General features: G+C 44.3%; 1 protein-coding gene across 3 annotated transcripts in view; it reads right to left on the bottom strand.

The window, feature by feature from the left end:
- Positions 1-13,418: 13,418 nt before the first annotated feature.
- prkag3b (protein kinase, AMP-activated, gamma 3b non-catalytic subunit) overlaps positions 13,419-26,526 on the bottom strand; it is a 38,654-nt gene continuing 25,546 nt past the window's right edge. For 2 of the 3 annotated variants that reach the window (XM_030381985.1, XM_030381987.1), the window contains exons 4-13: positions 22,521-22,602; positions 22,377-22,435; positions 21,311-21,356; positions 20,096-20,150; positions 19,197-19,323; positions 18,436-18,601; positions 17,008-17,045; positions 16,703-16,849; positions 14,291-14,384; positions 13,419-13,876 (exon numbers count right to left, since the gene is read on the bottom strand). In XM_030381985.1, the coding sequence (XP_030237845.1) occupies positions 13,860-13,876; positions 14,291-14,384; positions 16,703-16,849; positions 17,008-17,045; positions 18,436-18,601; positions 19,197-19,323; positions 20,096-20,150; positions 21,311-21,356; positions 22,377-22,435; positions 22,521-22,602 (831 nt within the window). In that variant the 3' untranslated portion in view covers positions 13,419-13,859. The remainder of the gene's footprint in view (positions 13,877-14,290; positions 14,385-16,702; positions 16,850-17,007; positions 17,046-18,435; positions 18,602-19,196; positions 19,324-20,095; positions 20,151-21,310; positions 21,357-22,376; positions 22,436-22,520; positions 22,603-26,526) is intronic. The other variant, XM_030381986.1, reaches the window with a different exon arrangement.

The following is a 26,526-nucleotide window of genomic DNA, read 5'->3' on the forward strand; positions in this document are numbered from 1 at the left end:
CCCCTTTGCCTTCCTGTTGTTATGACAACCACCATCACCATACCCCATCAGACACGTTACTACTGTCATTTATTAATTTAACACACATTATTACTACATTACATTAGACACAATATTGAAATATGAGATAAGCTACAAATGAATTCAAAAGTCAATAAAAGTGAAAATGTTGACGATGAGAGTCCTGGTATCAGAATAAAAGGAACTGCTTTGTATAACATCATGACAGTTAGTCGGGTCATCTATAGAAGTTCCGTGACTGTGGAGAGCAAAGGTTTGTTTCTCACTGGATTTGTCATCTATAAAGGTTGAATAATAAAATTAGCCAGGGTGCCCCTCACAAAAATGTGGGGACATTTTGGGAGAGCCCTTTATCCAAAATGGATGCTGTCAGCAAAGCTGGAAATTAACTTTTTAATGGATTTGCCCACAGTGCTGCATAATACATGGTTTCTGAGACTATTTGGGTCAAGAAATTTACAAATGATCTAGATTTGTTGATTTGACCTATTTTTTACCTTCAAATTCAAGATTATTGAATTAACTAAAAAGACTCCATCTGAATCTGTTGAATCTCCATGGTGACTCCTGTCATCATCACTGCTACTCTCATCTGAGCAGTCATGAGGTGTGAGCTGCTGGGGCAAGGGGGGCAGGATGTGACGCACTGGTCGACACTTTCCGTTCACTAGTTCCCAGCCGTGACCAATGAGAGAAGGATGCTCTTGGAGGTTGTAATGGATCTGGCAATATGTAAGGTAGTTGGACCTTTCCATTTGAAGATTCAAAGAGTCATCATCAGGTGGGAGACATCTGTGTCCCCACAGTCTAGAACAACAGGTCCAGTGTACTTACTGGCTCTCACCTTTGCATAGGCAAAGAGCAGCATTGTATCTGCTTCTGGATGTCTGAAGACATAGTCCCCATTAACTACGCCAGTGCTCAGGTTGGTTGATGTTTCTCCCTCGCAGTATATGATGTCCCCATGCACCTGACCCGCTTGTCTTTTCATCTGTTCCTTCACAAGTTTCTGTGGTCTGACCTTATTTCCGGAATTAACCATGAGTTGGTTGAACTCAGCAGCACCTGGGAACCTGTCTTCTGGGCTTGGGAGAAGCATTGCGCATTGACCCATCTACATTGTAGAGTGAAAGGCACTCCTGAGTCACTCTCCTCTCAAGGGCTGACTCAAGTTGGATCATTCCTGATCCCTCTGCAAGGTCCACTAGGCCTGCCAGCGCCGATCACTCCATATGGGCAACCTTCATATGAGCACCAGATGGTGCACAGATAATTTCTCCAGTGAAATTTTGCCTCTTATTCCTGTTGATGGTTGCAGTGAGAGGCTTGATCTTTGCAAACACTCGCTCTTGCAGGAAGGTGACCTGAGCTTGGCCATCTGGAAGTGCTGTCTTTAGGTCATGCGCTAACTCTGGTGAGGCGACAGGCGCCAGACTGTAGCGACCTCAGTATAGGTGAAGAGATGTCAAAGGGCTCGGCTTCAAAATCCTTCATGCATGCCAGCAGGTCCTGAACTGCCTGCTCAACCTTCCTCATCCTTGCTGGCTGGCATTCAACATGCTTCCTATGGTGGCGCTGGCACTTGAGGCTCTGCTTCACAGTAGACTTCACCCTTGCAACATTGTTTGCGTTTCTTGTTGTTGAGAATAGTTGCTTCTCATTTTGTAGAAGCTGAATCCATCCTTTTTTTAGCTTTGAGTTCAGATTCATATTTGTTTCTATCCAAAGGTCGAGTGGCTGACAGGAGTAAGGTAGCCCTGTAATTGACTGGGTGAAGTGAATGTTGAAGAATGCCATTCTCTCATCTGACAGCGAGGAGAGCATTGCCCAATAATCTGGCAACCACCTTCCATAATCATGGTTGTCGTGTGCCATCAGTCCACGCAGCATGTTGTATGTTGACACTAGGTACGCTGTACCATTGCTTGCATGACATGCATCAAGACATTCAACAAGTGGGTCGGTCATCTCCAGGAATGAGACCCAAAAGTCCCCCATGTCTGTGCCAGGTTTCTCATAAACTATGTTGATCAGCTCCTTTACATCACCATCCTCCTCAAGATCCTTTCAAGCTTTCTGTAGAGCCTCCTGAGTTTCAGTGAGTGCATTGCGCAGGGTCTTGAGATTCTCCTTGATGTCCTCTGATAGCTCTTCATGCTCAGGAATTTTTGCTGGTCGTTTATGTATTAGAGTCTCTTTCCAGAGCTGGATGCAGCACACGCCTTGCCTGCTGTGCTTCCCTCGTAGTGCTTGGTCAACAGAACCATCCACTACTACCCCTGTTGGTGGAAAGCGCTGAGGATTTGGACAATGTCCTTGAACATTTGCGCATTCTCTGCCTTGAGCTGAACGATTGTCTTGTAAGTGGGCAGGTCACCAACGAGAAAGGAGAATGGAATATTCTTCTTGTGCATGGCATTCATTTGTTTAACCATAATGTCATGCACCACTGACTTGCTTGGAGGTTCATTATAGGTTGTGTGGTAGTAAGGCTTGCTCTTGTTGTGTGGTAGATGATGGCAAGACTGAGCACCCCTGTATCCCGGAACCTGCGGCTCTTCAGGGGGTGGTCTTGAACCATCAGTGTCTATGCGCGACAGTGCATGTATGACAGAGCGAGCATGCTGTGGAGCTGTGCCATTCACTGGTAGATCTACCATGGGACGAGCTGGTGGCTCACTCTTGCTACCAGGTTGGCATCTGCACTGATGGACCTTTGTCAGCTCTGCACACTTCTGCCTTAGCTGTGCAGAGATTTCCTTCTTCTTGGAGAGCCTTGCAGCAGGAACTTCATCTGGTTTCTTGTTATAGCTCTTTGACTGCACCTGCATAACATTTGTTCGATGAGCTCCTGTTGAGTTGCCTGTCAGGGTGTCAATTTTGAAGTCATTATTGTCGATAATAACAATCCAGGCTTGCCATCTGCAATTTCCTGTGGGCAGGTTGATGATGCCTCTATATCCATGAAAGCCCAGTGCTCATAAAGGAGCAGCGTGTCTGCATAGCTGATGCAGACACCACTCTTGTGTGGTTGAGTGTCTACCAGATCTTTACTCTGTGTCATGCCATGGACATTTACACCCAGGTTGACAGCAGTGGTAGTGCTCTGTCCAGTAATGTGGTCGGTGATCATGTAGGCCAGACTGAGTGTGGCTGGGCTGAGGTCGGCAGTTTTTCTCTGAGTCTGTTTTAGCCAAGTCAAAAGCTTCAACAGCAACTCACACAACTCTTCATCTTCCTCAAGATGATCAATGAAAGGTGGCCAGGGAATAGTAGGTGTGACTTTGATCATCTTCGATAGCCATGGAGCCTAGTTCTGGAGGAGCTGCTCATTGCTGATGCCAAGGGATGAGACTGCAGCCTCAATGTAATGACCTCCTCCCCCAACATCATAGACCCACTCGCTTTTGTTAAGCTCACTTCTATCTTTGAAACCAATTTTGTCTTGATACTGTTACGTGTGTGTGTTTTTCCTCTGCTGTTCTGTGTGCTGTTCCAGGTATCACCATCCCCGTCGGACTGATCAGACACACCTGCAGCCCCTCAGCAATCACGTGGATTGGTATTAAGCTGCAGGGATGAGAGCAGACGTGGCCAGTGGGCCAGATAGGCGAACCGAGTGGGTTCGCTGTCGGTCGCAAGTCGGAGCTACGTGGGCTCTTCGTCGTGGCATTGGGTTAGTAGTGTTTGTTGCTCCCTCAGTGGAGGGTTAGTGTTGTTTGTTGCTCCCTCAGTGGAGGGTTAGTGTTGTTTGTTTGTGGTTCTTTCTGGGTTAACCTAAGATGCATTATGCAATAAATGGTATGTTTGTTGAAATCCTGCTACTCTCGTCTGTTCTTTAAACGCTCGGTATTATATTCATTGTTGCCCCCCCCCTTCCCCCTGGACACCAACGGGGTGGGTCGTAACAATTGGGGGCTCATCCGGGATCGTTTAAATAAATTAGTAGAGATGTTTGTAGTTTTTTTTGTCTAGTTTGTTTTCAAGTGAAAAGTCACTTCCGGTGGTTCACGGTGGGTATTGGCGTCCGGGTGTGCACGCTCCCGCCTTCACAGGATACTAACAACTCCCTCAGTTAGACAGAAGTGTCCAGCTGGGTCGCACAGCGGCTCCTCCTTCGGACACTTGTTTTTTGTTTTTCCTTTATTATTTTCGGAGTAAATCCTGGGCGGGGATAGAGTTCCCCGATGGAGGTGGGCGTTTCAGGACTCCGGTCGCTGAAGTTTTGCCTTTCAAGTCCCCTCGAGCCCGGCACGCTCCAGACAGGTTAGTTCTCGTTAGGTAGGGTCTGGGGGATGTTTGTTTATTGTAAGGTTGGGTTTGTTTGTGTGTGCAGCATCCGGCGTTAATAGTTATTACGTCTGCCCGGAGTGAGTTGGTTACACGCTAAAGTGTTGGTAGCTTAGCCTAGCGACTAAGCGCTATTGTCGGCGTGATGGCAGGTGTGACAGCGTTTAGTGTGGAGGAGTTTGTGGCGTGCCTGCGTCTGCATGCCTGCGTGTGTGTGCGTACCTGTGTGTGCGTACCTGCGTGTGTGTACCTGCGTTTTTTTGTGTGTGCGCCTGCGTCTGCGTGCCTGCGTGTGTGTGCGTACCTGCGTGTGCGTACCTGCGTGTGTGTACCTGCGTTTTTTTGTGTGTGCGTCTGCGTGCCTGCGTGTGTGTGCGTACCTGCGTGTGCGTACCTGCGTGTGTGTACCTGCGTTTTTTTGTGTGTGCGCCTGCGTCTGCGTGCCTGCGTGTGTGCGTACCTGCGTGTGCGTACCTGCGTGTGTGTGCACCTGCAAAACATCCGTTTTTTTTACAACCAAATGTTGAATACGATTTGAAGGCACGAGTCCTCCACTCACCGTGAGACTGCTCTAATGTAGCAAACTTAGTTTGCACTTATGGGAGGGGGTGTTACATGTGTGTGTTTTTCCTCTGCTGTTCTGTGTGCTGTTCAAGGTATCACCCTCCCCGTCGGACTGATCAGACACACCTGCAGCCCCTCAGCAATCACGTGGATTGGTATTAAGCTGCAGGGATGAGAGCAGACGTGGCCAGTGGGCCAGATAGGCGAACCGAGTGGGTTCGCTGTCGGTCGCGAGTCGGAGCTACGTGGGCTCTTCGTCGTGGCATTTCTCCCTCAGTGGAGGGTTAGTGTTGTTTGTTGCAACCTCAGTGGAGGGTTAGTGTTGTTTGTTGCTCCCTCAGTGGAGGGTTAGTGTTGTTTGTTGCTCCCTCAGTGGAGGGTTAGTGTTGTTTGTTGCTCCCTCAGTGGAGGGTTAGTGTTGTTTGTTGCTCCTTCAGTGGAGGGTTAGTGTTGTTTGTTGCCCCCTCAGTGGAGGGTTAGTGTTGTTTGTTTGTTTGTGGTTCTTTCTGGGTTAACCTAAGATGCATTTATGCAATAAATGGTATGTTTGTTGAAATCCTGCTACTCTCGTCTGTTCTTTAAACGCCCGGTATTATATTCATTGTTGCTCCCCCCCTTCCCTCTGGACACCAACGGGGTGGGTCGTAACAATACTCATTAATGAACAGGTCCTTGACATAAGATGATTTAACATCACCCACTGCATAGCCATACTCACTGACTATGCGTTTGCATCTGCTAAAAGAGACTGTAGTGAATGGATCTCACACTCAGTAAAGATGACAGATTCAACATGTCTAAAGAACAAATTATTTGCCTCTGAGAGCGACACACTCTGGAGATGCATTGCATCATCTGGCTTGAAATATGTATTTTGGATACGTTTCATCCAACAGACATGGTGGTACATGATGTCATTTGCAACAGGATTTGACAGTGCTGATGTTGACTCAATGAGCCTTGTGAGACGGTCCCTCTACTGTTCATCTTCTATAAGGACTGTGTGGTGCTTGAAGGCGCGCCATGCTGACTGTGTGTTGATTCTGAACAGCTTGCTTTGCACTCTATTTGGGTGCCTCTGGTCCTCACCTTGCATGCACCACACACACTTTTTCTTGTTGTGAAGAGACCCACTCACAGATGAAAGCAGGCGCTTTGGTGATGGTCCCTCTGACTCTTTGTAACAAAGAGCCTTCTGAGCTGGCATTTCAGAACTTGAATACTGAGCAGTGTCCCTTTCTTCGTTTGTGCGCCGTCTGGCTTTTTTTTTTTTCTGTAATGATTCCATGGTCCATCTTGCCATGAAGTGGTGGTGGAAACATGACCAAATTTGTCAAGCTTTGGATTGTAAGCTGTCCCATTTTCCTTGGTTGATTTTATCAGATGACTCACAAGGCTTGCCACATTTCAGCACAGATTCATAGGACATTGTGCCTTGTTTTTCTTGCTACATTTATCTAAACCTAAAAAAGAGAAAAAAAAAGACTGCAAAGTACCAGAGAAGCTAGTCATCAACTATTTTGCTAGGGTAGGCCTATTGGAGCTGAAACTAGCATTGTTGCAAACCCGAATCATGTAAGTAGCTAGCTAGTTAGGGGAGCGTGTCTATGTTCCCCGGGTCCTATGTTCCCCGGGTCCTATGTTCCCCTCTTTGTATGAGACAGGGGAACATAGGACCCTTTTTTTTTAAAAAGGGTCCTATGTTCCCCGCTTTTCCCAAAAAGGGTCCTATGTTCCCCGATATGTATGTGACCGGGGAACATAGAACCCTTTTTTTGAAAAAGGGTCCTATGTTCCCCGGTCTGTTACTTTTTCCACCATTACTGCCAAATTCCGGCCGAGATAACTACCATTGCATGTCTTTACCTTTTGTGGAAGAGGGAGAGACGTCGGAGAACCTGACGCAGTCTATTCATACGCCGGTAAACAAACCCCGAGAAGCCCAATCCCTACGAGAGCTCCCCGTGCTACGGCCATCCGGAGGCGCACAGAGCTTTTGGCCGTGATATTATTATACAATTATATTATATTATATACTATTATATAAAGAGCTCCGGGAGTCGCAAACGGCAACAATCACTTTCTCCTCCATGCTGCAGTTCAACCCGGACTGCATTGCACTGAGTTGGCTGGTTGAACGCTGATTGGCTGTTACGTTACACATGTCACTCAGTGGCCACGCTGTTGAACGCCGATTGGCTGTCATCACGCGAATGTCGCGTCAAAGTTTAAATATTTTTAGGTTTTTAGGATTGCGGGGAACATAGGACCCTTTTCCAAGAAAAGGGTCCTATGTTCCCCGCTTTTCCCAAAAAGGGTCCTATGCCCCCGGTATGTATGGCTACAGGGGAACATAGGACCCTTTTTTGGGAAAAACGGGGAACATAGGACCCGGGGAACATAGGACCCGGGGAACATAGGACCCGGGGAACATAGGGATGACCCCCTAGTTAGTTACTTGTCAGAACTGCTGGTTATCATATTAATGCTAGATCAATCTAATTCTATATGTTGCTATGTTATGCTTTTTTCTATGACAAGCAGCTGGATTATGTCAGTCAACATAAATTGAGAGAAAGCTAAGCTAATATCAGATAGGTACCTAATTTAGCTAAGACTAATTATCAATGATAACTTCTGCACATACATTATCTCTTTGCTGTCATACATTCATAATGATAAAATAATATTTGGACTAGTGAATAATGTTGAGTATATAAGAGCTTACCTCACCAAAGTGTGTCAATGCAGCAAGTAATTTTCCATTGACATGAAACCTTGGAAACGTAAACATTAGAGAGAGAGAGTGTGTTTGCACATCGCTTGGATGTGGGGCTGACTGATTGGGAGAGAGGTATGCTTTTTTGAATTACTGCAGAAGACAACTTTAGAGATATTTTATGCCATTGAGAAGTGTTAATTATTTTCCAGTTCATAATTAAATGAAGGGACCAATTGATCAACACAATTCAGGTAACTAATAACATCAGCAAAGTTTGTTTCTCATCAACCACAAACCTTGATGACTTCTGCATAGCCTACTTGAAATTGTACTGTCCATAACTGAACTCAGTATGAGCAGACCTTTCTTTTGCCTAATATGTGCCTTAAGGCTGTATGACGATTTTGAAAAATTGACAGCCATCTTGAATTTGAAGCTCAAAAATAGGTCATATCATGAAACCATGTATTATGCAGCACTGTGGGCAAAACCATTAAAAAGTTACAATGAAAATTTCCAGCTTGGCTGACAGCAGCCATTTTGGATATAGGGCTCTCCCAAAATGTCCCCACATTTATGTGAGGGGCACACCGGCTCATTTTTTTATTCAACCTTGGTGGTGACAAATCCAGTGAGAAACGAACCTTTGCTCTGTACGGTCACGGAACTTCTATAGATGACCCAACTATGTATGTGTGTGTTTGTGTGTGAGTGGTTTGTGTGTGTGTGTGTGTGTGTGTGTGTGTGTGTGTGTGTGTGTGTGTGTGTGTGTGTGTGTGTGTGTGTGTGTGTGTGTGTGTGTGTGTGTGTGTGTGTGTGTGTTCTGGTAGCTCACCTTCGGCGTGTTGCAGGACTGTCCGTAGCGTCCATTCAGCTGAAGAACAGAAACACCAGAAACTCCTGTCCTACACGATCACAGTCAGGATCCAGAACCTTCTGCTCTATACGATCACAGTCAGGAACCCGATCCTTCTGCTCTATACGATCACTGTCAGGAACCAGAGCCTTCTGTTCTACACCTCAAGAAGGAGAGCCAACAGCCTCCTATCCTACACCATGATAACCAATAACCAGAACCTTCTGTCCTAAACTACAAGAACCAGAACAAAGAACCTTCTGTTGTACACAATGAGAACCAAACCACAAGGAAGCCAGAAAGCAAGCAGGTCACAGTGGAGGTTTTCCCAGCGGCTCCTCCAGTCAGTTCAGGACTCTCTATCTCTCCTCTCCTTCTCTACCACTCTGTCTGCTCTCTCTCCCCCTCTATCTTGTCCCCCTCTCATTTTCTCCTCCTTAGAACAGAAACCATGTGATTCTGATGACAGGATCAATCATCACATCAGTGTCCCCTCCCTCTCCCTCCTCCTCCAGGATCAACCTGAACACACATTGTGCTTCAGTTCATAGAGAGATGTGTCTGTTCCACCCAGCCTCACAGTTTAATGTCTTAAGGCACATGTCCCAGTAGGAATGTCCTGCCTCTGCCCTTACATCTCACTCCTGTTCTCTGGTTGTTGAGGTGAGAGCTGTTCGTCGAGAGAATTGTGTTTTTAGGACGGGAACAACCCTTCTAATTCTGGCTGTATTTTTTAATAGCTCTGCATTCCACACAATATACTGACACTGTCTGACATGACCAGAGTACTAGTCTGTTAGACTGGCTCCCAGGGGCCCTCATGACCAGAGTACTAGTCTGTTAGACTGGCTCAGAGGGGCCCTCATGACCAGAGTACTAGTCTGTTAGACTGGCTCAGAGGGGCCCTCATGACCAGAGTACTAGTCTGTTAGACTGGCTCAGAGGGGCCCTCATGACCAGAGTACTAGTCTGTTAGACTGGCTCAGAGGGGCCCTCATGACCAGAGTACTAGTCTGTTAGACTGGCTCAGAGGGGCCCTCATGACCAGAGTACTAGTCTGTTAGACTGGCTCAGAGGGGCCCTCATGACCAGAGTACTAGTCTGTTAGACTGGCTCCCAGGGGCCCTCATGACCAGAGTACTAGTCTGTTAGACTGGCTCAGAGGGGCCCTCATGACCAGAGTACTAGTCTGTTAGACTGGCTCAGAGGGGCCCTCATGACCAGAGTACTAGTCTGTTAGACTGGCTCAGAGGGGCCCTCATGACCAGAGTACTAGTCTGTTAGACTGGCTCAGAGGGGCCCTCATGACCAGAGTACTAGTCTGTTAGACTGGCTCCCAGGGGCCCTCATGACCAGAGTACTAGTCTGTTAGACTGGCTCCCAGGGGCCCACATGACCAAAGTCTGTTTTAATCATGCTGAACATCAAATAGTTTCACCAGCCTTGTTTTTAAATCCAGTGTGTCTTTCAGGTGAGAAAAAAATCAGGTGTAGTAGTACCTTAGGTTGTAGTACCTCAGGTGTATTCTAGAAGTACCTCGGGTAGTAGTACCTCAGGTGTATTCTAGTAGTATAGGTGATTATCTTAACAGACTGAAGGTCATCAGTCTGTCTGTGAGTCTGTTTGTCAAGAGGATCCGGGTCGTTAAACAAACAGCTTGAGTCCAGAGTCTTTATGGCCAATTCCTGGCCATGTGAAGTTTATGCAATGCAATTACTTTGGCTGCATTCTACAAACTAGTAATAATACTAATGGTATAATGATGGTAATAGTTTGAATGCTAGGTAAATACTACTAATTACATTACTATGATGCATAATTAGCCTGGTGTTTTATTTCTCTGATTTTTGATCTGACAAATAGGAAGAGTGTGTAAATAAAACCAGGGGACATCCCTCAGTCAATAGTCTGGTTTCATCTGCTGCGTGTGTGTTGATGAGGATCAGGAACAGGATGTGAGAGGTAGCTAGATATACAGTCCCACCCCTGGTAAATACAGCTCAGTGAATCTTAGCTGAGCCTGCACAATTCACAGCCAGCTGCACTTCTAGCATCGTGTGACACTCTACCTCCTTCTCAAATAAGCTATAACTGCTATAATACTGCAATAGCAGCTATTTTAAGCTAAAATCCAGTATGGCCACTACAGTTAAGGCATGTATGTAACATTTCAGCATTAAAGTATCTCAAAACGACTACACCCAAGTTACATATTGAGTTGGGTTGTGTACTAACATTATCCAAATCGTTTCAACAATGTATTTGTAGTGTTTCTCTCTCTCTCTCTCTCTCTCTCTCTCTCTCTCTCTCTCTCTCTCTCTCTCTCTCTCTCTCTCTCTCTCTCTCTCTCTCTCTCTCTCTCTCTCTCTCTTTGAGTTGTTTGAGAGCAGAGCTTGTTGAATTTAGCGTTTCTGGCCATGTTGGCCGGTTATTTACTTATCTATTTTCTACTGAGTGGCTACTGCGCATAACATTGTTGAACCAGAAAAGCTGACTTTGATTGGCTCTGCGCATCACCAGCAGCAGTTTTGCTGCAAACAAGCATTTGTAGTGAGGTAAGATGGCTACGCCAGGTGACCCACTAGAGCCAGACTCACTTCCAGGCTGCATGTGACCCACCAGACCCAGAATCACTGCCAGGCTGCATGTGACCCACCAGACGCAGAATCACTGCCAGGCTGCATGTGACCCACCAGACCCAGACTCACTGCCAGGGTGTGACCCACCAGATCCAGACTCACTGCCAGGCTGTGACCCACCAGATCCAGACTCACTGCCAGGCTGTGACCCACCAGACCCAGACTCACTGCCAGGCTGTGACCCACCAGATCCAGACTCACTGCCAGGGTGCAGGTGCATGCTGGTGTTCAACCTTATTCTGTTATCCACCGTAAACTGTGACCACAGGGTTCGCTGTTTCACATTTTCTGCAACATGCACAAGTTTGAAGTGTAGACAGGCATAAAGTTTTTGACGTGCGGAAACATGCACAAGTTTAAAATGTATAACTTTTTATCGTCAATCAGAATGGGGTAATTCGTTTTATGGGGTAATATGTTATTTTCTATATTTTGGGATTTTTACGTAGCAACAGCGGTGATGTAATTCAGTTTGGAGTCTGACATTGATGGAAGCTACACAGTTTTTTGACCGTACGTAAGACTATGCATTATACCGTGTGAAGACGTGTATTTTGTTTTGAAGACTTTCAAGTAACCATTTTAAAACTAAGGAACATTGTCTTGTCTTTCGCTCACATTGCAAACACTGTTAGTTGACTCCAACAAGTGGTACAGAGGATGAGGATACATAGCACATTGAGTGGCCGAAGCAAAACAGTTAATTTGCCTTTCTTCGTTACGAGCCCCTCTCTGATTGCTCAAACTGTGGTTCTGTTTTGAAGGAATGCCTGTGTAGTGGCATTCCGTCAAATTTTTCATCCTCTGTACCACTTACAAAATACACGTCTTCACACGGTATAATGCATAGTCTTACGCACGGTCAAAAAACTGTGTAGCTTCCATCAATGTCAGAGTCCAAACTAAATTACATCACCGCCGTTGCTACGTAAAAATCCCAAAATATAGAAAATAACATATTCACATCGCTAAATTGTGCATTTTATCAGATTTACAGATTTTACACACTCACATGAATTAACATGAAATCACTGTATGCAGCTTTTAATCATTTTAAAATAAAGATTTATTATAAATCAAATATTGGAATATTGGCTCTTACAGCCTGTATAGATGTGAAGTGTGTGTATGATTGCAGTGACTTGTGTGGATTTGCAGCATAAGGGTGATTGTAGTGGGTTAAGAGCACAGTTTATTAGGCGATTGGGAACAGGTGTGGCACGCAGTTTCTTCCTCTCTTTGCCCGGTCAATTTAGTCCGGAGACGGCGGGCCTACCGCAGCCGCAACAGTCGAGCCAAGCAGAACGGAGTGGTGGAAAACGCAAAGCGAAGCGCATTTCAAGACCCAACATAACATTACCTACAGCTGTAAACTACCCCACCTAACATTATCTACAGCTCTAAACTACCCCACCTAACATTATCTACAGCTGTAAACTACCCCACATGCATTTACCTAAAGCTATAAACTACCTCATCAAACTAGGTCTGACGACGTCATCAAACTAGGTCTTTGGCTGTTGTTTCTGCTCCTAGTGGCAGGAATAACATGTTATCCCTTAAATGTTGAGCCTCATCACACTGCCTCCTTGTACCGTTGACAATTTATTATACAATTATTTTGTTTATTAATAAGGCTTATGGATAGTACATTCATATATCTGTGACTGCTAATCTTTGTTCCAAATTGTACCCTTACGTGCAGACTTTCATAACGTCCCATAAAACAAGTTACAAAAAGCACGGTGAAGCTCTTTCTGCTCTTACGCACGTCAGAAGTACAAAGACAAGGAACCAAATGTTTTTTTTATTCTCTTGCTTTTTGTTAATTCAACCTTTTAAATTTTGAGACCGTTTTTATTATCTTATATATATATATATATATATATATATATATATATATATATATACAGTTATAAGCAGATAAACGCGTGAAATCAAGGGATATATAGCATAGAAAAAAAGATTGCGATTAATCGCGATTACTCGTGATTAATCCTGATCAATCCTGAGTGAAATATTTGTATCGCTTGACAGCACTAATATATATATATATATATACATAGGGTTAGCTAACCCTTATATAATAAAACATGCGTTATTGATGTTCATTGTATCTCTTGTAAAGCACTTTAAGGTGCATTTCATGCTATGAAAGGGGCTATATAAATAAAGCTTATTATTATTACCTTATTATAATTTTTATTTAATCATGATTGCTATAAATAAGCTATTCCTGCTACATGAAGGTATAATAAGCTATACCTGCTAACTTCAGGTATCCCTAGTTATGCTTCAGGTATCCCCACAACACAAACAAGAAATCCAACATTGATCGTGTTTATTAGAGTGTTGATACTTTGGTGAAATTACATTGATCATTTTATAGTAAAACAAGAGGTCTTCATCTTTGACCAAGCCCAGTGGACAGCAATACGACATCCAGTTCATGGTAGAGGTGCCAGCGCAGGAGTTTTATCACATCAAGTTCTTCATCCTTCATTGGTAAGACATCAGGAGTACAGATCTCCTGCATCTACTGGGTTGGAGCTCATGGAGAGTTGGCTTTTCACCCTGAGCTCTTGAGGTTGGCGCCTACCTCCGCCAGTCTGCCAACTAATGCCTTGCTCAAAGACACATCCAGGTCAGCCCACGAAAGCTTCTTCTTCACACACTCTTCTCTTCCCCCATGTCATGGGAAGGTTTCAACTACCGCCCCACCAAGACGCGGTGCTTGGTTCTAATGCTAGTCTCCAACTTCACAATGCTAAGGAACATATATGTCTGTAAAAAAAGGAAGAACACAAAGCTCACCAGACATGGGGAATAGACACTGTCATATGTTCCAACCACGACCACTAGAGGGCAGAGAAGACAAGAGCAAACCAGATAGGCCACCAACTAATGCAAAAAAGACTCTATGATCTCCTCATTTGCTGTCCCAAATTGTTTTAAGACGAAATGCACCCTGATCATGGAGGACATGATGGAAGATCAGAGATCAGAGATTCCTCAAAGCATTGCTTGAGATTTACGGGGCTCATAACAGATTAGCTACACATGTTTATTCTGGTTTATTCAGGTGTTGTATATAAACTGGTGTACATACCGAACAGGCGCTAAATCATGCACAGGTGTTTATAACTGAACAGGTGTTGAGTATGTGACCAGGTAAACAGGAGAGGAAGGCATGGATACCTGCAGGGTTGAGTATCAATGCCTGGAGGAGGTCAGACAGAGACACGATCCCTTGGACCACATCCTTACTGTCCACCAGCACCAGCCGATGCACCTGAATCACATTGTAATACTTTATTTGATCTTGTTAAACCTTTATTGAACAAGGTAAAAGACTCATTGAGATTTAAAATCCCTTGTCCAAGAGAGACCGGAGCCCTGTACCACGAAGCTCGCTTAGAGGGTTAGCGAGGTATGTTGAGCTCCAAGCCTGGGTTAGTTGTACCACGAAAGTCGATCTCTTGTAGCGTCGATGTATCACCATGGTGATTTATGCTCGCAACCAAACCTGGTCGGGAGCAGTTTTTCGGCTTAGTCTAGCCGGAGATCGGTTACTTAAATGCGTGCGCAGCTTCCTAGCCCCTCCTCTGACAATGGCGTCACCATTTGTGGGTGTTCCCGTGGACCCCGGCGCACTTCTCGTACAGGCGTCTCTCCGGAGACAAGGGTTTTACGGGACAGAACCGATCCCTTGGCATTGTCTGACGATATTCAGATTTCAGACTTTATTGTCATTGTGCAAACAACGAAATTGGGGTTCTACATGAGAGATACAGATTCTCATCAGAGGGTGTTCGTTATTTGATCGTCCTTTTGGACCTTATGTAGACAATGATTACTGTTGCGCAGTGTGTCTCAGTGACAGATGCTAGAGTGGAGGTAGCGCGTCAGTCTTGAATTTCTGCGCGGGCGGTTCGACTCCCAAGTGACGCGAATTTATGTGAAGCTTAAAAAGTCCTAATTCTCATGCATATGGAATACTTATTCACTAAAGCTTATGGAATTATATTTTTGTGCTTATTTCGAACTTGAACCCATATTTTCAAGGCCGTGCTGGCACCACATCTATGGGGGTAAAATGCATGATGATAGACCAGCGAATTTGAACCCCGGTCGCTGGCGTTCGGGTCTTATACTAATCCACTACGCTACAGCCGCTACCTCTCAGCGGTCGAAAACATGCGATACATTTCTGAGGGTGTATTTAAAGTGAATTCCCTAAATTATAGAATAAGGCAGGATGGACGTTGCTTATGCATTTTTAAATCATCATCATTCTATTGGATTAATGGCGAACAATTCTGCATTTGGCATAGTTACTTTACAGACAATATGCAGAATCTTTTCACTTATACTCATATAGACTGCTTGATCTATCGTAAAGGTGAGAAAAATGACGCAAAAAACGCCCCTTTCACGTGAACGCGCACTGAACCTAAAGTGGAAAACCTGGTTCTACTAATTGAATCTAAAGTGAGCTTCGTGGTACCATTTAACTCTGATTGCGAGTTGCGGCTCTGTCGAGCCAGGTTTTCCCAAGAAAGCCTGGGTATGTTCAGCGAGCTTCGTGGTATAGGGCACAGGGGCCTGTACTACGAAGCTCGATTAGAGGGTTAGCGAGGTATGTGGAGCTGAAAGCCTGGGTTAGCTGTACCACGAAAGTCGATCTCTTTAAGCGTCGCTGTATCACCATGGTGACTTATGCTCGCAACCAAACCTGGTCGGGAGCAGCTTTTCGGCTTAGTCTAGCCGGAGACCGGCTACTTAAATCGGCGTGCGCAGCTTCCTAGCCCCTCCTCCGACAATGGCGTCACCATTTTTGGGTGTTACCGTGGACCTCGGCGCACTTATCGTACAGGCGTCTCTCCGGAGACAGAGGGTTTTTCGGGACAGAACTGATCCCTTGGCATTTTCTGACCAAATTCAGATGCTCTCTTTTGACTTGGCCCCATGTTCGTAGGAGTGTGCTGGCACCACATATGGGGGTAAAACGCATGATAATACATGATATTTTTAGACAATATGCAGAATCATTTCATTTATGAATTAACACAGTAGGCTATTTTTTGCCAGCATGCCACCCTAGCCATATTATGGGCAACCGTGTTCCCCTTGGCTGTGATGAACTTGAACTTTGAATCCCGCGTAGGAGTTCATAATAATTCACTGCTCGCCTTGGGTGAAATACACCGCTCTCGCTCGATTCTTTTTGCGTAAGGGTGAGTCAAATGACGCGATAAACGCCCCTTTTATGTGAACGCGCATTGAACCTAAAGCGGAAAACCTGGTTCAACTAATTGAATCTAAAGTGAGCTTCGTGGTACCATTTAACTCTGATTGCGAGTTGCGGCTCTGTCGAGCCAGGTTTTCCCAAGAAAGCCTGGGTATGTTCAGCGAGGTTCGTGGTATACCCCCCTGGCCAAGAGGGCAGCACAAAACAAACAAATACATTCATTTTTATACAAAGAAAAACATACAATTTTCACACAATTAAAAGACAGTTTTGAGATTAGATAGTTATATATGTTTATATTCATGCAAATATATGATTATATATATATATTGACATATGTGCATATACATGTTGAATACCTCAGCCTTAGCGATGCGGTCTATGATGGTCTGCAGGGTCTCGTAGGGGTAACACTTGAGGACCCCCTCCATCGAGCAGGACCTGCTTGCCAGTGCCTCCTGCATGCTCATGTTCAGGTTGTTGTAACTCTTCTGGGCTGCTAGATTCTGATCAATCAAAGAACCCACACACGTGTTAGCTTCACTTTACACCACTACTTCAGCCTAGCTTCACTAAAGACCATCATGTTATCGTGCTAGTTATATTATAAATACAGACACACACTTTCATATTCTAGCCAGCTATGGTATAGATTGACACTTACGATAACATCAAAGCGTGAGTACAGAGCCACAACTTTCCCTGGTGAGAGAGAGACAGCCAGACAGGTAGAAAGTTACATAGCTGATTCTTGAAATGTTTGAGTAAGAGAAGCTGGGAACCCTACAAGACTTTGATACATCTCTGGCCATTTATTTTATGTGTCTGAATTATTATATTATATATTTAATTTTGAGAAAAAAACTAAACTCCCAATAGACCCTAGGTTCTTAGACTGAGGTGAAGATCCGTTGGTATAATCGTTAGTTTATGCTCACTTTGGCCAGGAATATCTCCTGACCACTTTAAGCTTCGGTTATGAAACTCAATAACCCATAACCCAAAATGGCATGGTCAAATTGTTCTTATCAGCTTCAAGGTGCCAATAAGTAAGGTAACATCATCAATCATCAACAAACGTGTACCTGGTTTGATTAAAGAAACATAGGTCAAGATGAACCAGTCTAAAGGTCATCCAGGACTGTAAGGGCGCTTCAACGATCGATTGAAGAAGCCTATCACCAAGAAGAAGGTTGTAATGGCTGGTTTAGCCTTTAACTCCGATAAGCAGAAATGAAAACTCCGGAAACCGGTTGTGTGGACATTTAAGAAGTGTACCAGAAGGTTTTTTGACTGACGGGGCTCTGGCCCCGGTCCCCCTCACCAAGAAGGCCCCGGTCCCCCTGGTCCCCCTGGTCCCCCTCACCAACAAGGCCCCAGTCTCCCTCAACAACAAGGCCCTGGTCCCCCCCAGTCCCCCTCAACAACAAGGCCCCGGTCCCCCTCAGCAACAAAGCCCCGGTCCCGCTCATCAACAAGGCCCCGGGGTGAGGGGCCTCCTCTGTCCCATGTATCTCTCTCCTCTGACTCTGACACATGTATCTGGTCTCCTCTGATTCATGTATCTTGTCTCTTCTGACTCATGTATCTGGTCTCTTCTGACTCATGTATCTGGTCTCCTCTGACTCTGACTCATGTAGGATCTGGGCTTCTCTGACTCATGTATCTGGTCTCCTCTGACTCATGTATCTGGGGTCCTGACTCTGATTCATGTATCTGGGCTCCTGACTCTGACTCATGTATCTGGTCTCCTCTGACTAATGTATCTGGTCTCCTCTGACTCATGTATCTTGTCTCCTCTGACTCTCACTTATGTATCTGGTCTCTTCTGACTCATGTATCTAGTCTCCTCACCAACAATTGTCTGGTTCTTACTTGACCTTTAGTTTGTGATTTTATCGATGGTTGTACAAAGGTGGAGGGTGTGGCTGTATCCGTGGTGGACCTGAATCTGTCTTCATAAACAACCCTGGGCAATGACCGCCACCAAGTTACCAAAATAATACTGCAATACATATATAAACTAAATCGTTTGATATGCCGACAGTAAACCTAGATGTTTTACAGCAGAGGTTTCTCTAGGGAGGAGAACCTTTTTGGTCGACCACCGGTAGAGCAGACACCCGTCGCTCTACGAACACAGACAGGGCATCGTAGACGGTGGCCGAGATCAGCACAGTGGCGATTTCCTTAAATGTCCCAATTGCCACCTCCTGGATCCTCTTTTGAAGGAACCGAGGCTTAGGAAGCAAAGAACCCTGAGGAAAGAGGAGAAAGACCACACCTCAGTAGATAGGAGACACCTTAGGAAACAGAGCCCTCATGACAGAGGAGAGAGGAGACACCTTAGGAAGCAGAGAGCCCTCAGGACGGAGGAGAGAGGAGACAGCTTAGGAAATAGAGAGCCCTCAGGACAGAGGAGAGAGGAGACACTTGGGCTTAGGAAGCAGCCAGTGTCTACTGGTTGCTAATAGTGAGTGGTAGTTCCCTGGTCATGCTATTAGAGAGGGGTAGTTCCCTGGTCATGCTAATAGACAGGGTTAGTTCCCTGGTCATGCTAATATAGAGGGGTAGTTCCCTGGTGGTCATGCTAATAGACAGGGGTATTTTCCTGGTCATGCTAATAGACAGGGTTAGTTCCCTGGTCATGCTAATAGAGAGGGGTGGTTCCCTGGTCATGCTATTAGAGAGGGGTGGTTTCCTGGTCATGCTATTAGAGAGGGGTAGTTCCCTGGTCATGCTAATAGAGAGGGGTAGTTCCCTGGTCATGCTAATATAGAGGGGTAGTTCCCTGGTGGTCATGCTAATAGACAGGGGTATTTCCCTGGTCATGCTAAGAGACGGGTGGCTTACGAAGATGTAAAGGAACTTGAGTATGCGTTTGTGGGTGAGAATGTGTAGAACGTTGCCAGACAATGGGTCAATGACCGGAAGCCGGTGGATCTTATGCTTCAGCAGAGAGTAGACGGCCTCAAACAGACTGCAGAGAATCGGAAAGTGCCTTATTGCGTCGTAGGCTTCACACCTAGGCCTACAAATCTTTTGTAGGGCTTTTTGTGCCTAACAATTAACATAGTAAAAAATATATAATTATATATATATACAAATATTAACATTAACCATATAACAGTCCCTCCAGAAAAATGCGGCGTTATTTTGTGATTATGTGGCCAAAAATCCATGATTATGCGGCACGTTTTCTTAAAAAATGCGATGAAATATGCTGCATATTTATGCAATGAAATTGCGGGAACTTGCAAAATTTTCAGGAACTTGCAAAAAATGCAGCTTTTTGATGACTTACGTCACTTCATAACGTTCCCATGGCAACAGGGGGAAATGGCTGCTCTTGTGTGAAGTAAACGCAACATTTTTTCATCTTTCTGCTAAGATATATGTGACTTTTTTGCAACGAAAATGCGGGGATTACGAAATCAGGCAAGCCCTGCATATTTTGCGCGGCATATTTGAAAAAATGCGGCCCCCGCATGAATATGCAGACTTTGGCTGATTATGCATTTAATTATGCGATCGCCTAATCACGTTTTACTGGAGGGACTGATATAAACACAACATGTCAAATATGTAGAGCAAATGTATTAAACAATTTAAGTTACTATATTTTTCAACAAAATGTGCAGATGTTCACAGTATGGAGTATAACAGTAAGGAATACGTTTGAGAGAAGAAGGAAATGATGTAGCATGGTGTCAGTCTGCTGATCTTTCTCCCTGTTTGTCTGTCTGTCTTACCTGGCATCAGGGGAGATGCTGATCAGACTGTTGACAGAGTACTGCAGATAGATCTCTGTAAAACAGACAGACAGACAGACAGACAGGCTAAAATATGAACTTTAGGGTAAATAATGGGTCATTTAAATCAAATGAAGGTAAAGTGATGTAGATGATCTACCTACTAGTGACTGGCAGGGGTTTAACAGTCAGAACCTCATCAAACTGGATGCTTCACTGTATACATTTCTACAGTTTGGGACGGACGGAAATCGGAAGGGTAGAGAAAAAGAATTGACGCCTTATTTTTATCAGGCATGTAATTAAGTATTCACAGAGTATGCCTCACAGTTATTCTAGCGGTTGGCTATTATTCCGGATTGGTAATGCCTATATCTACTGTCTCACGTCCAGTCCCACAAATTTGGGGGAGATAGCCTAAAAATGTATTTAAAATTCTGAACTTTGGTGTACATGCCCTATTTTGCATGCTGGAAATGTTTGCCTCTTGGACTTATAATGTCTGTCAAGACATATTTTGCTGTACAGTGAGAATTTTGGAAAACCTTCAAAAATCGTATTTTTCAGAACTATAGCTTCAAATACAAATCAGTTTGGATGAGCATGATCTATGGACTTGACTGTATTCGCAAAAAAATGCTAAGCTAAGCACTTATGCTCCATTTCCATTGCAGGTCAACGTAAGAAGGAGGAAGGAACATGAAACTTACAAGGAACATTGAGGGACCCTCCCTTAACATGTGTATATAGTTTGTGTGTCTCTCTGCAAGCCTGACTGGGCCTGTCTCTCTGTGTGTCTTGAGTGTGAGTGTGCGCTATTCACTTGAAAAGGGCGTCCGCTGGGATAGGTTGCGCGTGGATGCCAGTGAATACCTCTGGTATTGCTAGTTATTACAGATACTTTAAATTAGCAGGACTCATTATACTTTATTATATACACAGCCAGTAAAAGGGAGGATGGGTATAGATCAGTGCTTGATGCGCTGAGTGATCGTCAGTAGAGAACATAAGTAGAGAATGGAGTGGGTAGAGTCTGGCACCGCCAAGCAGCGGTCAGTGAATCAAAACAAGAAACACACCAAACCTGGAACCTCCCAAACAAGAACTTAAAACACTGAAGGGAACCAAACCGTGACTTACCTGAACTGTTACACCCCTAGTTACCAGAACTATTTACAGGCAACTAGTAACTGGGGGTATTTAGTATTTTCTGACCTCTCCATGTCTCGATCTTGTGTTCCTCCAGCTCATAGATTTGCACCTGGAAAACAAATCAATCACTATGGTAACCAACACCATCACTATGGTAACCACCATCATCACTATGGTAACCACCAACATCACTATGGTAACCACCATCATCACTTTGGTAACCACCAACATCACCATGGTAACCACCATCACTATAGTAACTACCACCATCACCATGTTTACCACCATCATCACTATGGTAACCACCATCATCACCATGGTAACCACCATCACTATACTAACCAACACCATCACTATGGTAACCACCATTATCACTATTTTAACCACCACCATCCCCATGGTAACAACCACCATCACCATGGTAACCACCATCACTATAGTAACCAACACCATCACTATGGTATCCCCCACCATCCCCATGGTAACCACCACCATCACCATGGTAACCACCATCACTATAGTAACCAACACCATCACTATGGTATCCCCCACCATCCCCATGGTAACCACCACCATCACCATGGTAACCACCATCACCATAGTAACCACCATTATCACCATGGTAACCCCCATTATCACTATGTTTACCACCACTATCACATTGGTAACCACCACCATCACGTCACTATAATAACCACCACCATCACTATAGTAACCACCACTATCACTATGGTAACCACCATCACTATAGTAACCACCAACATCACCATGGTAAACACCGACATCACTATGTTTTGCCAACACCATCACTATGGTAACCACCATCACTATGGTAAGGATTATCACAATAATAACCATCCCTACCAATATGGTATCAACCATCACTATGGTAAACATCACTATCACTCCTGCTACAATCACCATGGTAAGCAACATCACCAAGGTAATTGCCATCAGCATGGTACCACCATCACTATGCTAACTACCATCACCATGGTAACCACAACCATCAGTAAGGGAACCACCGTCACCATGGTAACCAGCGTCATTATGCTAACTGCACTGTGTTAGTTCTAATGATTTGGTTGCGTTGGTTCTTCATCTCAAAGGTCCTAGAGTGACGACTCACCAGGGGAGATGTGTAGTAACGCTGCAGGATGTTGATGAAGTCTGTGATGGTCAGCATACCTATGGACACAGGCAAATACATACCCACCGAATTATGATAGACAGCCAGACAGCTGGCAGGCTGGCAGGCAGACAGACAGCTCACCTACAAACACCTGCAGTTTGCTGTCCCAGAGAGGAGCTGCACGGACGCCGTTGGCAACCAGAGCAAAGAACGCTTTCTTCACCTGAAACACAATATATATACACATTATATAGACATTATATACATATATGAAACACAATATATATACACATTATATAGACATTATATACATATAGGCATCATATATATGTCACCTGAAACACAATATATATACACATTAGATAGACATTATATACATATAGGCATCATATATATGTCACCTGAAACACAATATATATACACATTATATAGACATTATATACATATATGCATCATATATATGTCACCTGAAACACAATATATATACACATTATATAGACATTATATACATATATGCATCATATATATGTCACCTGAAACACAATATATATACACATTATATAGACATTATATACATATATGCATCATATATATGTCACCTGAAACACAATATATATACACATTATATAGACATTATATACATATATGCATCATATATATGTCACCTGAAACACAATATATATACACATTATATAGACATTATATACATATATGCATCATATATATGTCACCTGAAACACAATATATATACACATTATATAGACATTATATACATATATGCATCATATATATGTCACCTGAAACACAATATATATACACATTATATAGACATTATATACATATATGCATCATATATATGTCACCTGAAACACAATATATATACACATTATATAGACATTATATACATATATGCATCATATATATGTCACCTGAAACACAATATATATACACATTATATAGACATTATATACATATATGCATCATATATATGTCACCTGAAACATAATATACGTAAACATTATATAGACATTATATACATATATGCATCATATATATGTCACCTGAAACACAATATACATAAACATTATATGCATTTACATTTTGGGCATTTAGCAGACGCTTTTTTTCCAAAGCAACTTACAATAAGTACACTTTATCATAAGAAAGTGAAACAATATATCACTATCGGTACCTTAAAGATGTTCACAGATCCAAATGCCAAGCACTAACAATCCCTAAGTCAACCCATTCCCCATATACAACAAAGATAGCTAGGATAAGATGCTACACAACTATGCCTCCGATGCCGTAGCTCTCGATCTTATTGAGCAGTCGTCTGAGTGGGACGGCGTTGAATGCTTTTTGTAAGTACATGTATATAATGTCTGTGCATAGGCCATCATCTATTGCTTGAGTCCATTGGTCCAGTACCTTGAGGAGTTGGAGAGCCGTGGATGTACCTCTTTTGAATCCTTTCTGTCTCTTGGATAACAACTTGTGCTGGAACATTCTCTTGCAAAGTCAGGAAACAAAGAGAGCGCAAACAACCTTGCTACCCAACTTCCGTTAGTTTGGCCACTCTGCTCCTTCAAAATAAGAGACCTCTGCACATCTAGTAATGTAACTCAAAACAAGAGTCTCTGCTTGCAATCTAGCGCAACAGCATTACTCTGCTACATTTAGGATTGGTCAGGTATGATGTGAACCAGGATAGAGCAAAGTCAGCGATGCAGAGTTGGCAAGAGTGGCGAGGAGGATCTGAGGGTTCACCGCGGACAAGTCGAGGAGAATGAGAACCGATGAGAGGGACAAGGCTCTGGCAGCCCAGAGTGACACGGTCACCGTGAGGAGAGCTGTCTCAATGGAGTGTGCAGTCTTGAAGCCTGACTTATCAGGGTCAAGCTGATTGTTTTGTGAGCGACAGGAGGAGGTTGGTTAGAGATGGCCTGTTCCACTGTTTTAGAAAGGACTGAACGAAGACATATCTTTATGCAGTTCTGGATGTCGGTGGTGTCAAGGGTCGGTTTCGTGAGGAGCAGCTTTATTCTGGCAGTCTTGAAGGATGCTGGAACAAGGCCTGAGGTGAGGGAGGAGTTGATAAGGGGGTGAAAAATGGCAGGATGTCGCTCGAGACGGCCTGGAGGAGTTAGGAGGGGATCGGGTAAAGGGGGCAGAAGGTGGCGTGGTTAGACGTAACTATTCTGTTGACATCTTCGGAGGAGAGAGGGATAAAGTGGATAAAAAACAGTAGTGGTGATAGGGTGTAGGAGGATGGTGGTAGTGGTGAAAGAGGAGGGGTAAAAAAGGGGGTAAAAAAAAGTCATCAGGAGTGAGGTAGGATAGTTTCCTGGGGTTGGAGGCGGAGGAGTTGATTTTGGTCTGGTAGAAGACAGATTTGGCTGTTGACACAGTGGAGGTGAAGTCTGAGAGGAGGTGAAGGTATTGAGATATATCATTAGGACAGTCTGATCTCTTCCATTTTCTCTGCCGGAGGTTAGCATGGTGTTGGAGGCTTCCTCTGTCGAAAGTTGATGGTTTTGAAGACAGGACAGTTGAGGCAAATTTAGAGGGAGAGAGAGATTTGAGGTTACGTCGGGTTGTTACAATATGAGGTGTGTGAGTGTTAAGTCAAAAGTGGCAAAAGTTGGTTATTTCAGGTGAGTGCACCCCATCAAGTGGGGTGCCATTTCCTGGATATAACCTGAGAAAGGCATCCATCTTCAAATGCAGATCTGGTTAAGGGTTCCAGTGGAAGAACCTGGTAGGACCACTTTAGCGAGATGAGGATTCCAGTCCCTCCTCCTCACCCCGATGGTCTTGGGTTGTGTGAGAACGAGTAGCCGGTGGAGAGGGCAGCAGGAGTGGCAGAGTTCTCAGGAGAGATCCAAGTCTCTGTAAGGGCCAGAAAGTGGAGAGTCATGAGGGATGTGTAGGCCGAGATGGAGTCGGCCTTCTTGACTGCAGATTGGCCGTTCCAGAGTCCTCACATCACTTCGAGGTCAATGTAGGTAGAGAGCAATGGGTGGCACAGATTGGAAGGGTTGCTGTGCGAAGCAGGAGATCAAGGGTGGTGTCTTCTCCGGGTGGATATCCTGACGATAATTGAGGTATGGCACATAGCAACTTGGCTTGCCCAGCAAGCTTCCTAGGTCTTGCTTGAGGGGTTCCCGCAGAGACTCCCTTAGTCTTTGTTTGGAGGGTCCTGACGCTACAGCTGACGCGAACTATGACAAGCCTTTAAGTGTACAACCAAGCTCAGACTTAGCACCGCCCAGTAATCAAGCCTATTGTTGTCACCTGGTGACCAAAACTAGCTTGAACGCCCAGAGGGGTATTCCATCAAAGTCGCTAACGAAAGCGGCGCTTAGTTGATTAAACCTGGTTAGAACTAACGCCAACTTCCACTTGAGGCTAAAGCTGTTCCATCACCCCGGTTCAGCCGCGCCTTGCTCAGGTTAGTTCAAGCCAGGCTTAGGTAACCATGGATTACGAACCGTGAATGTCGAATCATGGATCAAATGTCCGAAAAGGATCAAGCGGGATCTGTTCCAGGGGCGAACAAAAGCTGCTTGCGGAGGTCTATGAGGAGTAAAAGCATATAATAACTCAAAATGGGAATGCCGTAACCATTAAAAAAAACAGGGAGGCTGCCTGGCAATAAAATCGCCGATCTTTTTAATGAATAAGTAGCATTAAGCGTAACATATTTAAATGTAATGCTGACCGAAGATTAAAAATCAGGGAGAAATTCTTGAGGTAACGTGTCGGACTTGCACCCGGTCGTCCCGGGTTCAATCCCCACCTAATTAGTAAATTAGGAAGGATTACTCGAGAAATCAGAAACTGTTCATGCCATTTATTTTCCATTTATTTGAATATTCTAAATTGACTGACCATAGTATTTTTCTCAACAGAAGTGATCTTTGCTGCCTGCCGAGAAACTCACCTGAATGGAATTTATGTGGCTGCAATTTCCCATGCAGCACTGTCTTTGTCATTTTGACAAAGGCTTATCAGTAATATTAACATTAACTTCACCATGGGTTTTTGCAAGTTATATTTGGGTTCTAGGGATATTGTAAGTAGGAGGGGGAAAAATAATCGATTCTTCGATGCATCGTGATTCTCTCTAGAATGATTCCGTCTC

This window comes from Gadus morhua, chromosome 16, assembly GCF_902167405.1.
Source record: "Gadus morhua chromosome 16, gadMor3.0, whole genome shotgun sequence".
NCBI classification, from domain to species: Eukaryota; Metazoa; Chordata; class Actinopteri; order Gadiformes; family Gadidae; genus Gadus; species Gadus morhua.